Source organism: Bos taurus, chromosome X (assembly GCF_002263795.3).
Source record: "Bos taurus isolate L1 Dominette 01449 registration number 42190680 breed Hereford chromosome X, ARS-UCD2.0, whole genome shotgun sequence".
Classification (NCBI taxonomy): Eukaryota; Metazoa; Chordata; class Mammalia; order Artiodactyla; family Bovidae; genus Bos; species Bos taurus.
The window spans coordinates 129,748,889-129,767,387 of record NC_037357.1 but is presented as its reverse complement, the minus strand read 5'-3'; the positions used below and the strand labels follow the sequence as shown (position 1 = coordinate 129,767,387).

The 18,499-nt window shown below is 39.3% G+C and overlaps 1 protein-coding gene across 6 annotated transcripts in view; it reads left to right on the top strand.

Moving 5' to 3' along the window:
- The window catches only part of OFD1 (OFD1 centriole and centriolar satellite protein), a 61,624-nt gene that overhangs the window by 28,553 nt on the left and 14,572 nt on the right, over positions 1 to 18,499 (top strand). For all 6 annotated transcript variants that reach the window (NM_001192637.2, XM_005228446.5, XM_024988076.2 and 3 more), the window contains 7 exons: positions 582 to 688; positions 2,482 to 2,601; positions 4,267 to 4,340; positions 5,573 to 5,664; positions 6,673 to 6,862; positions 9,559 to 9,689; positions 10,220 to 10,331. In NM_001192637.2, the coding sequence (NP_001179566.2) occupies positions 582 to 688; positions 2,482 to 2,601; positions 4,267 to 4,340; positions 5,573 to 5,664; positions 6,673 to 6,862; positions 9,559 to 9,689; positions 10,220 to 10,331 (826 nt within the window). The remainder of the gene's footprint in view (positions 1 to 581; positions 689 to 2,481; positions 2,602 to 4,266; positions 4,341 to 5,572; positions 5,665 to 6,672; positions 6,863 to 9,558; positions 9,690 to 10,219; positions 10,332 to 18,499) is intronic.

Below are 18,499 nucleotides of genomic sequence, written 5' to 3'. Positions count from 1 at the left end.
TCTAGGCATTGCTCGTCCCGTGGAGTCTTGATGTACTTTGTGAAATCATCACGCTGTGGTGTAACTCTTGGTTTGTCTCTCTCTCCTTGAATAAACTGAGTTTTTTTTAAGGTGGGGACTGACCTGTATCTGTCCATCTTTGTGTACCCAGCACCCAGTGTGGCCTTGAACACATGATAGGTGTTCAGGGAACACATACATGAAGTGTGGCCATTCATTCGGGCCATCATCTTTTAAGTTTATTTTATTGCTGAATGAACATTTTGTTTCATTTTTCTCTTGCTGTGGAACTTAACGAAGTTTTTTTAAGTGTCTGAGAGATGTTAATGATGTAACAAAGTAATTATACACAAGGGATGCTGGAAATACAGGGTAATGTAACTTAACAGTCCTTGAGGGAGGAGGGGAATAAATTTTTGTGAGGATAAAAAGGCAAAACATATACCTTGAATTGGAACCTCTTGAAAATTGTTCTTTAATGTCCATCCTTTGTTTTCTAGAATTTAGGAAGCAATGTATTAGTTCAAATCTCCTTTGTCTTCTTTAGCTTGCTTGGTAAAAATTAATGCTTTCTTCTACAGAATGAAACAAAAGAAATCTATGCTCAAAGGCAGCTTCTACTAAAAGACATAGATTTGCTGAGAGGCAGAGAAGCTGAGTTGAAACAAAGAATTGAAGCCTTTGAATTGTAAGTAATACGTGTCCATTTTGGACTTTCAGAATGAAGGAGATGAAAAAGAACTACTCAATATGTCTACATATTCTAATACTACAGAATAGAATTCTTGTTTGTAAAGGTGATATCACCTAGCTTCAAAGGCACACTTCAGGAGAAATGAGGATGAGTATTTTTTTGAAATATTAGACACTGGGATGAAAGCGGAAGGAAATGCCATCATCAGGCTACAGTGGGACCAGACAAATAATTTGGAGAAGCAAATAATGCTTTAAGAGATCATACGTTTCCCATTTCTGTCAACCATTCAGGTCTCACGGTTTCATGTGCATGTAGTAACTGAATTCCAGACAGCCAGACCTGCCAGATTGACCTGCTCTGCTGGCAAAAAAGGGGAACACGGTGGCTCTGAGTTGACCTGTATTGGGAGAAATTGTTGCTTGTAGTGTGTGTGTTGCTTTTTTCTAAACGTTCACCAGTCTTTGGTTCTTCACATCTTACCTAGGATACATAGCAAGCTCAGCATTGTATAGTTTATGGAATAAGCCTTCTTTCCCATTTATCTGCCATTAATTGGCACTCACAGACACTCCAGGAATCTTCTTTCCTTAAAAGATTTGTCTTCGTTTTCATGAATGTTGTTTTCTCATTTAAGTAGGCTAGGTTCATTTGATTTCTTCTCTCTACCAACCTTAGTGGTTTTGGCAGTACTGAAGAGGTAAATGGACCATAAGCGAGAAAAGGAAACCAATTTGGGCATTGATAGCTAATGATTATGTAATCACTTATTTACCTCCATTTTCCCTCCTCCTCCTTTCTAAGCATACTGAAAATGAACATGTTAAGTCATCAGTCGTGTCCGACTCTTTGTGACCCCATGGACTGTAGCCCACCAGGCTTCTCTGTCCATGGAATTCTCCAGGCAAGGATACTGGAGTGAGTTTCTATTTCCTTCTCCAAGGGATCTTCCCAACCAGGGATCGAATCCAGGTCTCCTGCATCACAGGCAGATTGTTTACCATCTGAGCCATCAGGGAAGCAATATCATATAAACTAAATACTGCTCCATTGCTTTACAGACTAACCAGCAGAGGGCGCTAACAGAGGCGTTTGATCCTTTGCCTGGAATAGTCTCTGTTGACTGGCGCTTCTGTTTTTAGCTTGATCTGAATCCCTGTGAACCCAGTTCCCCGGCTCTGGAATTGATTTTGTGCTTGACTTGAGGTTTCACTATTAAGACCATTCCTTTCTTTAGTGTTGGGACGTTCTGATTGATCCATCTATCTTTTGCTCTCTTTTCAGTATTTTCTCTTCAGTATTGATTTAGTTCACTGATATTGAACTAGTAGATTATGAAAGGCCAGAACACATTTTATGTCTTTAATAGCTCTGGGCTAGTCAGTTAGAAACAGTATTATAAAAGAAACAAGCACTTGAGTATACTAACTGAAGTTTGTGTGTAGCTTTGTAACTTAAAACATTAATCTTTTACCCCTGAATTGATTATGGCCGCTTACCACTTGTGACCATTTTTTTTTAAGTGTGAACCATCTCCTGTGAGACACCACTTTGGTTTTGGCATTTTCTCACTCACCCCAGCCAGAAAACTATTGAGTTCTGTCTATAGTTCAGATCCATCATCACTAGATCAGCTCCTAAAATAGTGGGACACTTCTGGCCCTTTGTTTTTACTCCCTAGCCGTGACAGTCACAGAACAGTTTGAGTCTGTGGGGCTAAAAACACATGTCTTTTCCCCAATATTAATATTTTTCAATTTTGCCTTATCTGTTTTTGCTAATTTCAGGGCCCAGAGACTGCAAGAAGAAAAAAATAAAAGCATGACTGATGGACTGCGGAGGCGGGAGTTGACTATAAAGAATATCGAGGAGACCTATGACCAAAAGCTCAAGAACGAACTTCTAAAGTAATTGTTTGGCATCTTAAAAAAAAAGTATCGTATTTGAATTAAGTTGATGGAAACACAGCAACACTAATAAAGTAGATAAGACTAGTATTTTATGGCAAAATCCAGTGTTTAAAAAGAATATACATGTTCATTGACAGTCAAGCTTTTCCTGTGAATACTCGAGTTAGGATGGTTTTAAAAAGATACAGTACAGGAAATAGCATCCTCTGCTTGTTCTTGTCACTTCTGGAGTATTTACTGAGGGCCTGTGATTTGCTTGAGTTTCTTAGGGCACCTTGTACCTTGCTGAGAAGCTATCAAATGGGGATTATAGTCACTTTTTATGTTTTCCTCTACCCCACTTATACTGCCATTCAGATGGAATAGCTAATGATCTGTAAATTATTCTGCTAATTCGTTATAGTATTTGTTGATCTGTATTCCTTCAAGATTCTGAAAAGCCAGAATCAAAAGGAACAAACTAGAATTAACTATATGAAGCAAAAAACGATAGAGGGAAAGGAAGGTGTGTACAGCTCTGGTACCATGGCTTCCCTCTAGTCTGCATTTTGCTGTGTTCTAGTGGATAGTATCTTAGTGCAGAGGCATTAAGTGCATATGTGGTAAGTTTTCTCTCCAGTGTTCAGTGTAATGTCTGGCACAAAGTAAGTGTTCACTTAATGTTTATTGATGTAATGAATTCATAGTGAAGTGATGACTCAACACAGCAACTCTCGATGTTTCTTCATCATTGGCCTCTCTCTACTGCTTTGTCCATAATTTGTCATTGATAGTCCATGATATAGTACCTTCAAAGGTTTTTGGAGGTTATTCTTTAAAATAATTCTAATAAAAAATATAGCAGTTTTCTGTGGATCAGTTTTGATGTGGTAGATTTTTGTCCACATATTTTATGGATTTATCTACATATTTTAGAGATGAGCTCTATAAGGAATCTATAGTTGTTAAAGTTTTAGGAATAAGTGAATAAAAGTGTGTATGTTAGCTTGATAATAGCTATGGAGTGGACTGTCAGGTATCTTTGTCTGTCCGTGGGTGTCCTTATATGACTTTGGCAGGTGTTGAGGTTCTGAGGATATTCACCACAGGAGTACTTCTTTCTTTTCTCTAATCTTTGAACCAGAAAGGCAGCTGCTAACAGCTGGTGGGGATGGTAAAATTCCATGAAAATGTGACTCTGGTATCACCAGTCCAAATATATTTGCTGTTGACAGTGGCTCTTGGTACTACTGTTCAGTTCCTTAGGGTGAAAGGTCTTATCCTGCTTGAGGGTGGGAAGGCGGGACAGGTGGACTGGAAGTGACTGACTTGTTATCCTTTGGGATTTAGAGTCTGCTGTACACAGTATAAAGTAAGTACATTTACTTTTTTTGTGTCACTGGATGCCAGCTGGGAAACAGTGCCCTCTATAGCCTCAGTAACATGACCCTTCATTTTGTGCTTGAGTTTTGGGACCCAGTTTATAGAACTGCAGCAAGACTTTAGTGGACTTTTTAAAGCCAGAATTTGGACCCCTGGCCTTAGCACTGAGTGCTCCAGAAGTTCATGTGTTGTCCTGCTTAGTACCCTTCAGTGCCCTGATGCCATAAGATAAGCTCATTGTTGATAGCAGTCTGTCTAGGGAAGTGACCAAAACTCATTTTCCATCCTTCTGATTCTCAGGTATCAACTTGAACTGAAGGAGGACTATATCACTAGAACCAACAGACTGATCGAAGATGAAAGGAAAAATAAAGGTGATTTGGGGAGCAGGGCAGGAAGCTGTATTTTTCAGTTTCAACACAGGTTATCAGCTTCTTAAGTTGGGTCTGTTCTTTAATCCAAAAAATATATACCTTCCACTTCATCGTTACTATTAACTGACATAGTTTTTGTCCTTTTAATTTTACAGAGTGAAAAAAATAATCACTGTCTTTCAATGTTTTTGTAAACCTTCTTGTTTAACTTTTTGTATATTCACAAAGATCAGTGATTTATTGGTAGAATTTTATTCAACTATATTTCAGTATATCTTGATGAATAAATCTGTGATGTCAAGAATGTGGCATCAACTTACTGCTGTGGGTTAATACTACTCTAAACCATGAGAGGTGTTATGACCTGATTTCTTATTTTTCTTAACTTCTAACACGTATTTATGCTTCATGATATTTTATTTTCACATATACCCTCCTAAACTCTTGTATATATTACCCCGAGACGAGGAGAGTTAGGTAATTGATCTTTCAGATATTTGACATTGCAGTGTATCTCTAGGAACTATCCTGTGACAAGAGTTTTGGGTGGCTATTTCAAATGGATTGCAAGGAGTCAGCCAGGGCTGGGCACTTGGTCCTTATCAGCAGGCCACCAGGTGTGTGTGGCTGCTCCTTGGCGCCTGTCGTGCTCAGACTAATATTAATACTTCTGTAGGAATTGGTATTGCCATGTAGTTAGCATGTGACTTTTTGATGATACATCTATATAGCCTTATGTTAGATGAAGTGATAATGACAAAATAATAACTATAAAATCTTACCAGAGCAGTCTTTGTCTTTAAGGAAATTCAGAGCTGTTGGCATGAGGGCCCCACATTCCACACGGGTGGTGTAACTCTGGTGACTTGTGTGTAGCAGGAAGTTCACCACATATATGACCGTTACAACTGACTTCACATCACCTAATGAGTAACAGGACTTACTTGCCTGCTAATTTTTTTTGACCCAATATCTGCTGTTTTATATCTTTTTTGGGGGAGGGGAATGCCACAGGGCTTATAAGATCTTAATTTCCTGATCAGTGATCGAACCTGCACTCTGGGCAGTGAAAGCATGGAATATTAACAACTGGGCCACCAGGGAATCCCCTCTGCTATTTTAGATGATGAAATAATGGTCATTAGGTCTGACATACTGGCTATAAATGATTAAATGACTTGTATGCACTGAGAAACCTTTATGATATTTAGTTGCTTGGCTCTGTCTTTCAGAGAAAGCTTTACATTTGCAAGAGGAACTTGCAGCTCTTAATTGTAAGAAGGAAGAACTTGATCGTTCTGTAAACCGTGTGAAAGAACTCGAGGTAATTGTTAATCATATTGATTTTTTGAAATAGATGTTAGACAACACAGGAAATTTTAACTTCAGTCACACATAATTTTTCTCAAGTGATCCTCTTTGTATGTTTAGACTGTTTATTATATGATTCAGAGGGTGATGGCTGAATTTAATTCAGTAGTTGTTCATTTCAGTCTTTGTCTCCTAGAGAAGCATAGAAAGAGCATGTCCTTTGGAGCCCAGAGTCGTCCTTGAATCCCTCACTGTGTGCCTGTGGGCAAGATCTGTGACCTCAGATCCCTTATCTGTAAGCTCTGGAATATTGCCCACATCCCATGGTTTGTTGAGGGATTTCAGCTGGTTTCTTTGCCTTTCCATAGCAGGTGGCTGGCATGTACTAGTATCTACTCAGCTTCTTTCCCCTTCCCCTCACCACCAGGTAAAAGCTCCTATCACTACATCGGGATCTCACAGATTAAAGCAAAATGAGAGGCATTTTTCACATGATACTGTTACTTTTTTTCTGTTCGTTTCTGTGCTTGCTATCCAAAGCCCAGAACTGGACCTTCAGATACTTGAAATATATTCTGTATATAAGATTGGTTTTTGCAACTGTGATGAATTACTTGAGAACTTTATAGGCTCCTGTCTTCAAATGAGATATATCAGACTGAGGGAAGGAGAGCACCTCCCAGCACCTTAGTAGTATCTATCTCACCTTTTCATATTAAAAAACAGACACATTATTAAATCTGTGATGGCTTTTGGGTCCTTAGTTGCATATGGAAAGTTGGATGAGAATCTGAAGGACTTGCTATGTAGGACAGGGTTCTGCATAAATTGAGTTGTATGAACTTGCCCCAGCTCCAAGACCAAAGTTGTTGTAGTTAGAGTCGTCTTGTTACAGAGCAGCAGACCAGCGAGCTGACCATAATTAAATTATGCCACAAAGCTGAGAGCAGACTGTCAGCATTTACCTACTCAGTCCTGTAAAGTCTCTGTTCAAATACGAGTTTTCCTTTTCCAATTCCAGCTTGAATTGGAGTCTGTCAGAGCTCAATGTTTGGCGTTAACAAAGCAAAACCACATGCTAAGCGAGAAGGTTAAAGAGATGAGTGACTATTCTCTACTGAAAGAAGGAAAACTGGAGCTTCAGGCACAAAATAAACTACTTAAACAACAAGTGGAAGACATGAAAAGTGAAAACATGCATCTCCTAAACCGTAAGTCTTTTTTAAAAAATGATTTGTAATTCATGTTAGGTTCATAATAGGAAATTGCTTTTTTTTTTCTTTTTGGCTACACCATGAGAATGTGGGATCTTAGTTCCCCAACCGGGGATCAAACCTGTGCCCCCTGCAGTGAAAGTGCAGAGCCCTAACTACTGGACCACCAGGGAAGTCCCAGGAAACTGCTCTAGGGGAGGCTTCAGTTGGGAAGCTTTTATAAAACTAAAATTCCAGATTGAAATTCCTTCTTTTTTGCTTGCTATTCCATAATTCATAGTGTCTGTAAGAATAAACATTTTTAAATTTAATTTTTATTTTAGATTAGAGTATAGTTGATTTACAGTGTTGTGTTTCAGGTTGTAGAGAAAGGGATTCTGTTACACATATACAAATACCCATTCTTTCTCAGCTTCTTTTCCCATGTAGGTCATTACAGGTTATTGAGTCAAGTTCCCTGTGCTGTACAGTAGGTCCTTATTATCTATTTCATATATGGTACTGTGTGTCTGTTAACCCAAAACTCCTAATTTTATCCTTCTCCCTGCCTTTCCCCTATGCTAACCATAAACTTGTTTTTGAAGTCTGTGTAGTCTGTTGTGTTTTGTAAATAAGTTCATTTGTATGACTTTTTAGATTCCACGTATAAGTGATATTGTAAGATATTTGTCTTTTTCTGTGACTTGGCCTCACTTAGTATGGTATTCTCTAGTTGCATACTTGTTGCTGCAAATGGCATTATTTCTTTTTTGTGGCTGAGCAGTATTCCATTGTGTATATATACCATATCTTCTTTATCCATTCATTTGTCCATGGACATTTGGTTGCTTCTATGTCTTGGCTATTGTAAATAGCACTGCAGTGAACAATGGGGTATGTGTATCTTTTCAAATTATGGTTTTCTCCAGATATGTGCCTAGCAGTGGGATTGCTAGATCACATGGTAGTTCTGTTTTTATTTTTTTGAGAAACCTCCATACTGTTCTCCATAGTGGTTGTACCAGTTTACATTTCCACCATCAGTGAAGGAGGATTCCCCTTTCTCCATGCCCTTTCCAGCATTTATTGTATATAGACTTTTTGATGAGGGACATTCTGATTGGTGTGAGGTTGTATCTTATTGTAGTTTTGATTTGCATTTCTCTAATAATTAGTCATGTTGAGCATCTTTTCATGTGCTTTTTAACCATCTGTATGTCTTTTTTGGAGAAATGTCTATTTAAATCTTTTGCCCACTTTTTGATTGGGTTATTTGAACTGCATGACCTATTTGTATATTTTGGAAATTAATCCTTTGTTGGTTACTTCATTTGTAAATGTTTTCTCCCATTCTGTTGGGTGGTCTTTTTGTTTTTTGGTTTTTTTTTTTTATGGTTTCCCTTGCTGTGCAAAAGCTTTGAAGTTTTATTAGGTCCCATTTGCTTATTTTTATTTTCATTACTCTAGGAGGTGGATCCAAAAAGATATTGCTACAACTTATATCAGTGTTCTGCCTGTGTTTTCCTCTAAGTGTTTTATACTATCTGAGCTTACCCAGTGGCTCAGTGGTAAAGAATTGCCCGTAATGCAGGAGACCTGGGTTTGATCCCTGGGTCGAGAAGATCCACTGGAGGAGGGCATGGAAATCCACTCCAGTACTCTTGCCTGGAGAATCCCTTGGACAGAGGAGCCTGGCAGGTTACAGTCCATGGGGTTGCAAAGAGTTGGACACGACTGAGCATATATGCATGGGCTTACATTTAGGCCCTTTAATCCATTTGGGGTTTATTTTTGTATATTGTGTTAGAGAATGTTCTAATTTCATTCTTTTGCATGTAGCTGTCCAGTTTTCCCAGCACCACTTGAAGAGACTGTCTTTTCAACATTGTATATTCTTGCCTTCTTTGTCATAGATTAATTGACCATAGGCGCGTGGGTTTATTTCTGGGCTTTCTGTTCTGTCCCATTGATCTATATTTCTGATTTTGTGCCAGTACCATATTGTCTTGATTACTGTAGCTTTGTAGTATAGTTTAAAGTCAGGGACCCTGATTCCTCCAGCTTCATTCTTCTTTCTCAAGATTGCTTTGGCTGTTCGAGGTCTTTTGTGTCTCTATACAAATAGTGAAATTGTTTGTTCTAATTCTGTGAAAAATGCCATTGGTAATTTGATAGGGTTTGCACTGTATCTGTAGATTGCCTTGGGTTGTTGTTCAGTCGCTCAGTCATGTCTAACTGCTTGTGACCCCATGGACTGCAGCATGCCAGGCTCCTCTGTCCTTCACCATCACCCAGAGCTTGCTCAAACTCATGTCCATCGAGTTGGTGATGCTATCCAACCATCTCATTCTCTGTCATCACCTTCTCCTCCTGCCTTCAATCTTCCCCAGCATTGGGGTGTTTTCTAATGAGTCGACTCTTCGCATCAGGTGGCAAAGTACTGGAGCTTCAGCTTCAGCTTCAGCATCGGTTTTTCCAATGAATAGTCAGGATTGAGAAGGACTCAAGAATAGTAAAATTTGCATTTATGCGCATTAAATTGTTTTCAAATTCCTGTGGCAGAATTGCTCGTTGTCCATTTGATGGAGCTGTTAGAAAATTGTGTGCATGCCCTAAAAGGAAGAACAATTTGAAACTTCTCTAGCTGCTTTTAAAAGTAAAGCTCAATGAGAAAACTTCAGGTTGATAACAATCACTATCTGTTACTTTCCTAGGCATAGCTCAGCCGTCTCCCGAACTGCTGATTTTTCAGAAAGAATTAAAGAAGGCAGAAAATGCTATTGCATTTGAGCATAAGGAGTTCGAAACCCACAAGCAAGCTCTACAAAAACAGCTTCAAAGCGAGGTGAGTATTGCTCCTTGTGCAGCCAGGGGTCGGGCCAGTCTGCTGCATAGATATGTGAACTTGGCACACACCACACCGGTGTAAATGGGGTTTACTTCAACATCAGAGCTCCCCCAAGGCGCTAAAGTATGTGCTTTCTCATCTGAGAGAACTCTCCAGTGATCATGTGACTTTATATTCATAATTGTCACAAAATCCAGAGGCAAGCAAACTCACTTAAATGCACAATTTTTCAAGTCCTGGTGGTGCCCACAGTGGCAGTGTCTTGATTCTCACCCTGTGACTTGGAAATACTACTGCCATCTCTCTTGTGTCTGCCCTGGAGTAGCTGCTCTAACTTGCATGTGACAAGAGGTGGAAACTTGTTTTATCTTTCGTCATCTTGTAGGGACCCTGTGCGTTAAGGGTGTAACGCTGCTCAGAATTGGCAAAAGGGCAAAAGAGAATAAGCCTAATGAGAGAATAGCTCCCTTTGAAGTGAGCTGTGATTTCTTTTATGTTCATTTCTTTTCTTCTCTAATTCTCTGCAGATTGAGCGCTCTGCCCAGCTGAAGGCCCAGGTATTAGAATATGATGCTTCTGTCAAGAGGTTAACTACACAGGTTTCAATTTTAAAATTGCAACTAAAACAAACTCAGACAGGTTAGAGACATTTTTAACCTTTATGTGTGTGTGTGTGTGTGTGTGTGTGTGTGTGTGTAAAACTTCTGACATTTGTGAAAATGTAATTGTTACTCATTGAATTCTTAGTAATTCTCATAGTAGGGGAAAGCTTCCCAGGTGGCTCAGTGGTAAAGAACCCTCCTGCCAATGCAGAAGACGTGGGAAATATGTGTTTGATCCTTGGGTGGGGAAGATCCCCTGGAGAAGGGAATGGCAACCCAATCCAGTATCCTTGCCTGGAGAATCCCATGGACAGAGGGCCCTGGCGGCCTATAGTCCATGGGGCCACAGAGTTGGACACAGCTGAGCACACATAGCACCTCGTAGGGAAAAGTCATAGAGAAATGTGCCATCTCAGAAGTCACGCTCCCTGTCCATTTCAGGGATACCAACCAGGTATCCAACCAAACAAGTCAGCCAGCGTGACTTGTTTTCACAGGTGCCCCATGCTTGGGGGAACCTCATACCACAGATAGGTGTGATAGTGACACAGAAGCCCCCAAATTCATCCTGGACCTAGGCTTTCCTTTTTTATTTGCTGTCTGGTGGCTCAGACAGCAAAGAATCCGCCTGCAGTGCAGGAGACCTGGGTTTGATCCCTGGGTTAGGAAAATCCCCTGGAGAAGGGAATGGCAACCCACTCCAGTGTTCTTGCCTGGGAAATCCCATGGACGGAGGAGCCTGGCAGGCTACAGTCCATGGGGTTGCAAAGAGTCAGACATGACTGAGCGACTGACACTCACACATCCTGATAATAAGATCAATCAACTCTTGAGTGGTTTTATATATTCCCTGACAGAGGTTTATGTGAGTGGGAGAGGCAGCGTGGCCTGGCTGAAAGAGCACTGCTGCTGAAATCAGAAAACTGGTTTTGTACCCCAGTTTTGCAGTTAAGTTGTTTGGTTTTGGGTACATTTCTTTTAACTTCCTTGGGCCTCGAGTCCCCTCTTTGTAATGAGGATAATACCTTCTGTGCAGTGGAGGATGAAGGGGATATGTGGTTGGCTCCAGTGCAGTGCCTGGGGCACATAAAACACTTGGGGAAATGGCCACTGCTGTCATTTTATTACTGTGTCTTCCTGTGGATGCATGACATCTGCCCCTCCTTCTTACCAAGTGCCAATTTTGACGCTTTCTTGAGCTGCTTTCAAGCCCAGCAGAAGTTCATGAGACTTTGTGATTCTGAGCCATCCTCAGTTCCTATTTGCACTTCTTCCCCCTCGGGCCCTTGGCCCTTTCTCCCCACCCTACTTTTATTTCCGTCTCTTCACTCATCTCTACTCTTTCCTGTTGCTCATTTTCTCGCCACAACTCTGCATTTGCCAAACTTCACACTGCTGAAACTATCCTGAGCTCAGATCATTAGAAATAGTTCAGTGAGGATGGAAGCTTCACGAGCACGGGCCTGCCAAGCATCTGTCCCTGGCACCATCAAGGTGGCCTTGCAGGAGAGGAGCGGTCACATGTGGTGGCTTTGCATTAGGCCAGCCCAGTGACTTGGTGCTTTGCAATTGGGTGATTCAGCTATAGTCTCCTGTCCATGACGTGGGAGCAGTGAGAGTTTTGGGCCCACGGTGGCGCCCTGACCACATGCCCTTCCCCTCTCTGAGATTCAGGCTGTACGCAGTAGATTTTGCTGCAGCCCTGGGAGTTTGGAGGTGGCATCCTGTAATGAGACACATTCATTATTTTGAAGTCAAGTGTGTGAATGTTCCTGCTGATTAAATAAAGATTATAAATGGGCTTAAATCAGATCAGGTCAGGTTTTTCAACCACATGAGTTCAAGTCTGGTTAGGCTTTGTCCCCGAATACATTGTGAATGCCTTTTCAGTTCTCAGAGCTTTATGGATTTCAAGGTCGTGCATAATGGATTGTGAAGTAATAGTATGCATTACAAAAGAAGGCATATGAAGCAATAGTTGGTACATATAAGCTCTCAAACGTTAATAATTAGTGATTTGACTGTGGTTTTACAGACTTTTTTTTGTTTAAGTATAGTTGATTTACCCTATTGTGTTGATTTCTGCTGTGAAAGTGAAAGTGTTAGTCACTCAGTTGTGTTCGACTCTTGTGCGACCCCAAGGACTGTAGCTCACCAGGCTCCTCCATCCATGGGATTCTCCAGGTAAGAGTACTGGAGTAGGTTGCCATTCCCTTCTCCAGGGGAGCTTCCCCACCCAGGGATCGAACCCAGGTCACCTGCATTGCAGGCAGATTCTTTACCCTCTGAGCTACCAGGCATAACTTTGGTTTTACAAACTACTTTTTTTTTATTGAAGTATAGTTGATTTACTCTATTGTGTTGATTCAGCTGTACAGCAAAATGATTCACTTGCACGCATGCACGCGCACACACACACACACACACACACACACACACACATATATAAATTGCTTTTGGTACTGTTTTCCATTACAGTTTATCACAGGATACTGAATATAGTTCTCTGTGCTCTACGGTAGAACTTTGTTGTTTACCCCTTCCATACATAGTAGCTTATATCCGCTAACCCCAGCCTCCCACTCCATCCCTCCCCCAACGCCCTCCCCCTTGGCAACCATAAGTCTGTTCTCAATGTCTAAGAGTCTGTTTCTGTTTCATAGATGTGCTCATTTGTGTCATATGTTAGATTCCACATAAAAGCGATACCACATGGTATTTGTTTTTCTCTTTCTGACTCACTGCACCTAGTATGGTATTCTCTAGTTGCATCCCTGTTGCTGCAAATGGCATTATTTTGTTCTTTTTTATGACTGGGTAATATTCCTCTGTGTGTGTGTGTGTGTGTGTGTGTGTGTACACACCACATCTTTATCCACTCATCTGTTGATGAAGGTTTAGGTTGTTTCCATGTCTCGGCTATTGTGAATAGTGCTGCTGTCAACATACAGGTGCATATGTCTTTTTGGATTAGAGTTTTGTCTGTATATACGCCCAGGAGTGGAATCACTAGATCATATGGTAATTTATTTTTACGTTTCTGAGGAACCTCCATACTCTTTCCCATTTTTCAATTGAGTTGTTTGTTTGTTTTGCCATTGAGTGTATGTATTTTGGAAATTAAGCCCTCGTTAGTAGCATTGTTAGCAATATTTTGTCCCATTGTATAGGTTGTCTTTTTGTTTTGTTTATGGTTTCTTTTGCTGTGCAAAGGCTTGTACGTTTGATTAGGTCTCATTTGTTTATTTTTGTTTTTATTTCTATTGCCTTGGGAGACTGACCTAAGAAAAAATTGCTGTGATTTATGTCAGAGAATATTTTCCTATGATCTCTTCTAGGAATTTTATAGTATCATGTTTTATGTTTAAGTCTTTAAGCTATTTGGAGTTTATTTTTGTGTATGGTGAGAGGGTGTGTTCTGATTTTGTTGATTTACATGCAGCTCTTCAGCTTTCCCAGCACCACTTGTTGAACAGACTGTGTTTTTCCCATTGTATATTATTGCCTCCTTTGTTGAAGATTAATTGACTGTAGATGTGTGGGTTTATTTATGGGCTCTCTATTCTATTCCATTAATGCATATGTCTGTTTTTGTGTCAGTACGATGATGTTTTAATTACAGTAGCTTTGTAGTATTGTCTGAAGTCTGGAAGGGTTATGCCTTCTGGCTTGTTTTTTTTTTTTTTTTCCCTCAGGATTACTTTGGCAATTCTGGGTCTTTTATGGTTCCATATAAATTTTAGGATTGATTATTCTAGTTCTTTGAAGAAATATAATGGGTAATTTGATAGAGATCACATTAAATCTATAGATTTCTTTGGGTAGTATTGCCATTTTAATTACTTTTATTTTATTTTTAAACCTTACATAATTGTATTAGTTTTGCCAAATATCAAAATGAATCCACCACAGGTATACATGTGTTCCCCATCCTGAACCCTCCTCCCTCCTCCCTCCCCATACCATCCCTCTGGGTCGTCCCAGTGCACCAGCCCCAAGCATCCAGCATCGTGCATTGAACCTGGACTGGCATCTCGTTTCATACATGACATTTCACATGTTTCAATGCCATTCTCCCAAATCTTCCCACCCTCTCCCTCTCCCACAGAGTCCATAAGCCTGTTCTATACATCAGTGTCTCTTCTGCTGTCTCGTATACAGGGTTATCGTTACCATCTTTCTAAATTCCATATATATGCGTTAGTATACTGTATTGGTGTTTTTCCTTCTGGCTTACTTCACTCTGTATAATAGGCTCCAGTTTCATCCACCTCATTAGAACTGATTCAAATGTATTCTTTTTAATGGCTGAGTAATACTCCATTGTGTATATGTACCACAGCTTTCTTATCCATTCATCTGCTGATGGACATCTAGGTTGCTTCCATGTCCTACAGCTCAACTCCAGAAAAATAAATGACCCAATCAAAAAATGGGCCAAAGATCTAAATAGACATTTCTCCAAAGAAGACATACAGATGGCTAACAAACACATGAAAAGATGCTCAACATCACTCATTATCAGAGAAATGCAAATCAAAACCACTATGAGATACCATTTCACACCAGTCAGAATGGCTGCGATCCAAAAGTCTACAAAAGTATTGCCATTTTAACAGTATTGTTCCAGTCCAAGAGCATGGGATATCTTTCCATTTCTTTGAATCCTCTTTAATTTCCTTTATTAATATTTGATGGGCTTCCCTAGTAACTCAGCTGGTAAAGATTCCACCTGTAGTGCAGGAGACACCAGTTCAATTCCTGGGTCTGGAAGATCCACTGGAGAAGGGATAGGCTACCCACTCCTGTATCTTGGGTGTCTCTGGTGGCTCAGCTGGTAAAGAATCCTATTTTATAGTTCTCAATGTATAAATCTTTCACCTCGGTCAAGTTTATTTTTCATTTTTTTGGAGGGGGAAGTAATTTTAAGAGGTACTGTTTTTTTACATTCCCTTTCTAATATTTCATTGTTAGTGTAAAGAAATGCAACTGGTTTCTGAAGGTTAATCTTGTATCCTGCTACTTTGCTGAATTCATTTATTAGAAATAGTAGTTTTTGTGTAGAGTCCTTAGGATTTTCTATAGGTGTAGTTTCATGTCATCTGCATATAGTGGCAATTTTACCTCTTCCCTTCCAATTTGGATACCTGTTATTTTTCTTGTCTAATTGTTGTGGCTAGAGCTTTCAGTACTGTATTGAATAGAAGAGGTTAGAGTGGGCATCCTTGTCTTGTTCTAAATTTTACTAGAAAGGCTTTTGGCTTTTCACCATTGAGTATTACGTTGGCTGTGGGTTTTTCATAAATGGTTTATTGTGTTCAGACATGTTCCCTCTATACCCACCTTAGTAAGAGTTTTGTCTTGACTGGATGTTGAGTTTTCTCAAATGGTTTTTCTGTATCTATTGAGATGATCGTGTGGTTTTTGTCTTTTGTTTATGTGGTGTTTCACATTGATTTGTGTACGTTGAACCATTCTTGTGAGCTTGGGATGAATTTCATGTGGGTTGTGTATATGATCTTTTGTATGTATTGTTGGATTCAATTTGCTAATAGTTTGCTGAGGAATTTTTCATCTATATTCATCAAAGATACTGATCTGTAATTTTCTTTTTTGGTGGTGTCTTTGGTTTTGGTATCAGAGTGACAGTGGTTTCATAGAAGATCTTTGTGAGTGTTCCTACCTCCTCAAGTTTTTGTAAGAGTTTAAGAAGGATCTGTATAAGTTCTTCTTTGTATATTTGGAAGAATTCACCTGTGAAGACATCTGGTCTTGTACTTTGTCTGTATGGATTTTTTTGTTTGTTTGTTTTAATTACAGATTCTCTTTCACTTCTAGTGATCAGTCTGTTCAAATTATTTCTTCTTGATTCAGTTTTGGTGAGCTCTATATTTCTACAGAGTTGTCCATTTCTTCTAAGTTGTCAAATTTATTGGCATATAATTGTTCTTAGTATTCCCTTAGTTTTTGGGTTTTTTTTTTTTTTTTGTATTTCTGTGGTATTGGCTGTTGTATCTCTTTTTTAATTTCTTATTTTGTTTATTTGGGTTCTTTCTCTTTTCTTGGTGAGCCTGGCCAGAGGTTTATCAGTTTTATTTACTCTTTCAAAGACCCAGCTCTTGGTTTTATTGACTTTTTCCATTTTTTAATTGCTACTTTATTTTCTATCTTTATTCCTTCTTTCTGCTGACTTTAGGTTTTGTTTGTTCTTTTTCTGATTCTTTTAGGTGGTATGTTACATTGTTTATTTGAGATTTTTCTTTTTTTTTTTTTTTTTGAGGAAGGCCTGTATTACTGTGAACTTCTAAGAACTGCTTTTGCTATGTCCCTTAGATTTTGTATGGTTCTGTTTTCACTGTCATTTGTTTTAAGGTATTTTTAAATTTCCACTTTGGTTTCCTCGTTGATCCATTGGTTTTCCAGTAGCATATTGTTTAGTCTTTCCCCATTTCTTTTTCTGTGGTTAATTTCTAGTTTCATGCGTTTATAGTCAGAAAAGATGTGTGATAATTTCTGTACCATTAGATATGTTGAGGCTTGTTTGTGCTCCAGCATGTGGTCAGTTGTAGAGACTGTTCCATGCACAGCTGAAAGGAATGTGTATTGGTTTTTTGTTCTTGGATATAATGCCATGAAAATACCAATTAGGTCTAACTGCTCTGTTGTACCATTTAGGATCTCTGTTGTTTTATTATTATTTTGCATAGAAGATCTGTCCATTGATGGGAGTGGGGTGTTAAAGTCTCCTACCAGTATCATATTCTTGTGAATTTATCTCTTTATATCTGTTTGTGTTTGTTTTATGTGTTTGGGTGCTTCTATGTTAGGCACATATATTTTAGGTTAACACATGTAAAATCTTCTTCTTGTATTGATCCTTTTATCATTATAAAGTGTCCTTCATTATCTTTTTTTATGACCTTTGTGTTAAAGTCTATTTTGTCTGATTAAAGTATTGTGATCCCTGCTTTCTTTTCATTTCTCTTTGGTTAAAATATCTTTTTATATCTCCTTACTTTCAGTCTGTGTCCTTTGCCCTAAGCTCTTGTTTTTTTTAATCCCGTCAATCACTGGATCTTTTGATTGGTGCATTCAGTCCATTTACATTTAAAGTGATTACTGTTAGATATACATTTATTGCCATTTTAAGGCTTGTTTTCCCATTGATTTTATATTTGTCCATTTCTTTTTGTTTTCCTTTGTGTGGTTTGATGATTTTCTTTTGTGTTATACTTATGTTCTCTTCTTTTTGGTTTTTGTGAATCTGTTGTATGTTTTTGATTTGTAGTTACCCTGTTTTTCAAGTATGTTAACTCCATCCTTTATCTACTTGCCTTAGACTGGTAGCCATATAGGCTCTAAAATATTCTAGGAAGTGGGGGAAAAAATCTATGTTTTCTTACTCTCTTTCTCTTGCTGTCTTTAGAATCCTCTCTTTAACTTTTGCCATTTTTTAACTAGAATATGCCTTGGTGTAGGTCTCTTTGAGTTTACCTTATGTGGAACCCTGTCTGCTTCCTGCACCAGATATCTGTTTACATCTTCAAGTTTGGGAAGTTTTCAGCCGTGATTTCTTCAAATACATTTTTGATCTTTTCTCTTTCTTCCTCTTCTGGAATCCCTATTATGTATAGCTTGGCATGCTTTTTATTGTCCCATAGGTCTCTAGATCAATTGGTAAAGAATCCGCCTGCAGTGCAGGAGACCCCAGTTCGATTCCTGGGTTGGGAAGATCCACTGGAGAAGGGATAGGCTACCCACTCCAGCATTCTTGGGCTTCCCTTGTGGCTCAGCTGGTAAAGAATCTGCCCACAATGTGGGAGACTTGGGTTTGATCTCTGGGTTGGGAAGATCCACTGGAGAAGATAAAGGCTCCCCTCTCCAGTATTCTGGCCTGGAGAATTCCATGAACTGTATAGTCCATGGGGTCACCAAGAGTTGGACACGACTGACTACTTTCAGGTCTTTTGTTTAGGTTTCTTTTTTTTTTTTTTTTCATTTGGCTTTCTCTCTGCTGTCCTGAATGGGTGATTTACATTATTCTGTCTTCTGGGTCACTTATTCATTCTTTGGTGTTACTGGTTTTGTTTTGTTTTGGCCATGCAGGCCAAACAGGCCATGCAGGCCATGTTTTGGCACATGACTTGCAGGATCTTAGTACCCTGACCAGGGATTGAACCCACACCCTCAGCAGTGAAAGTGTGG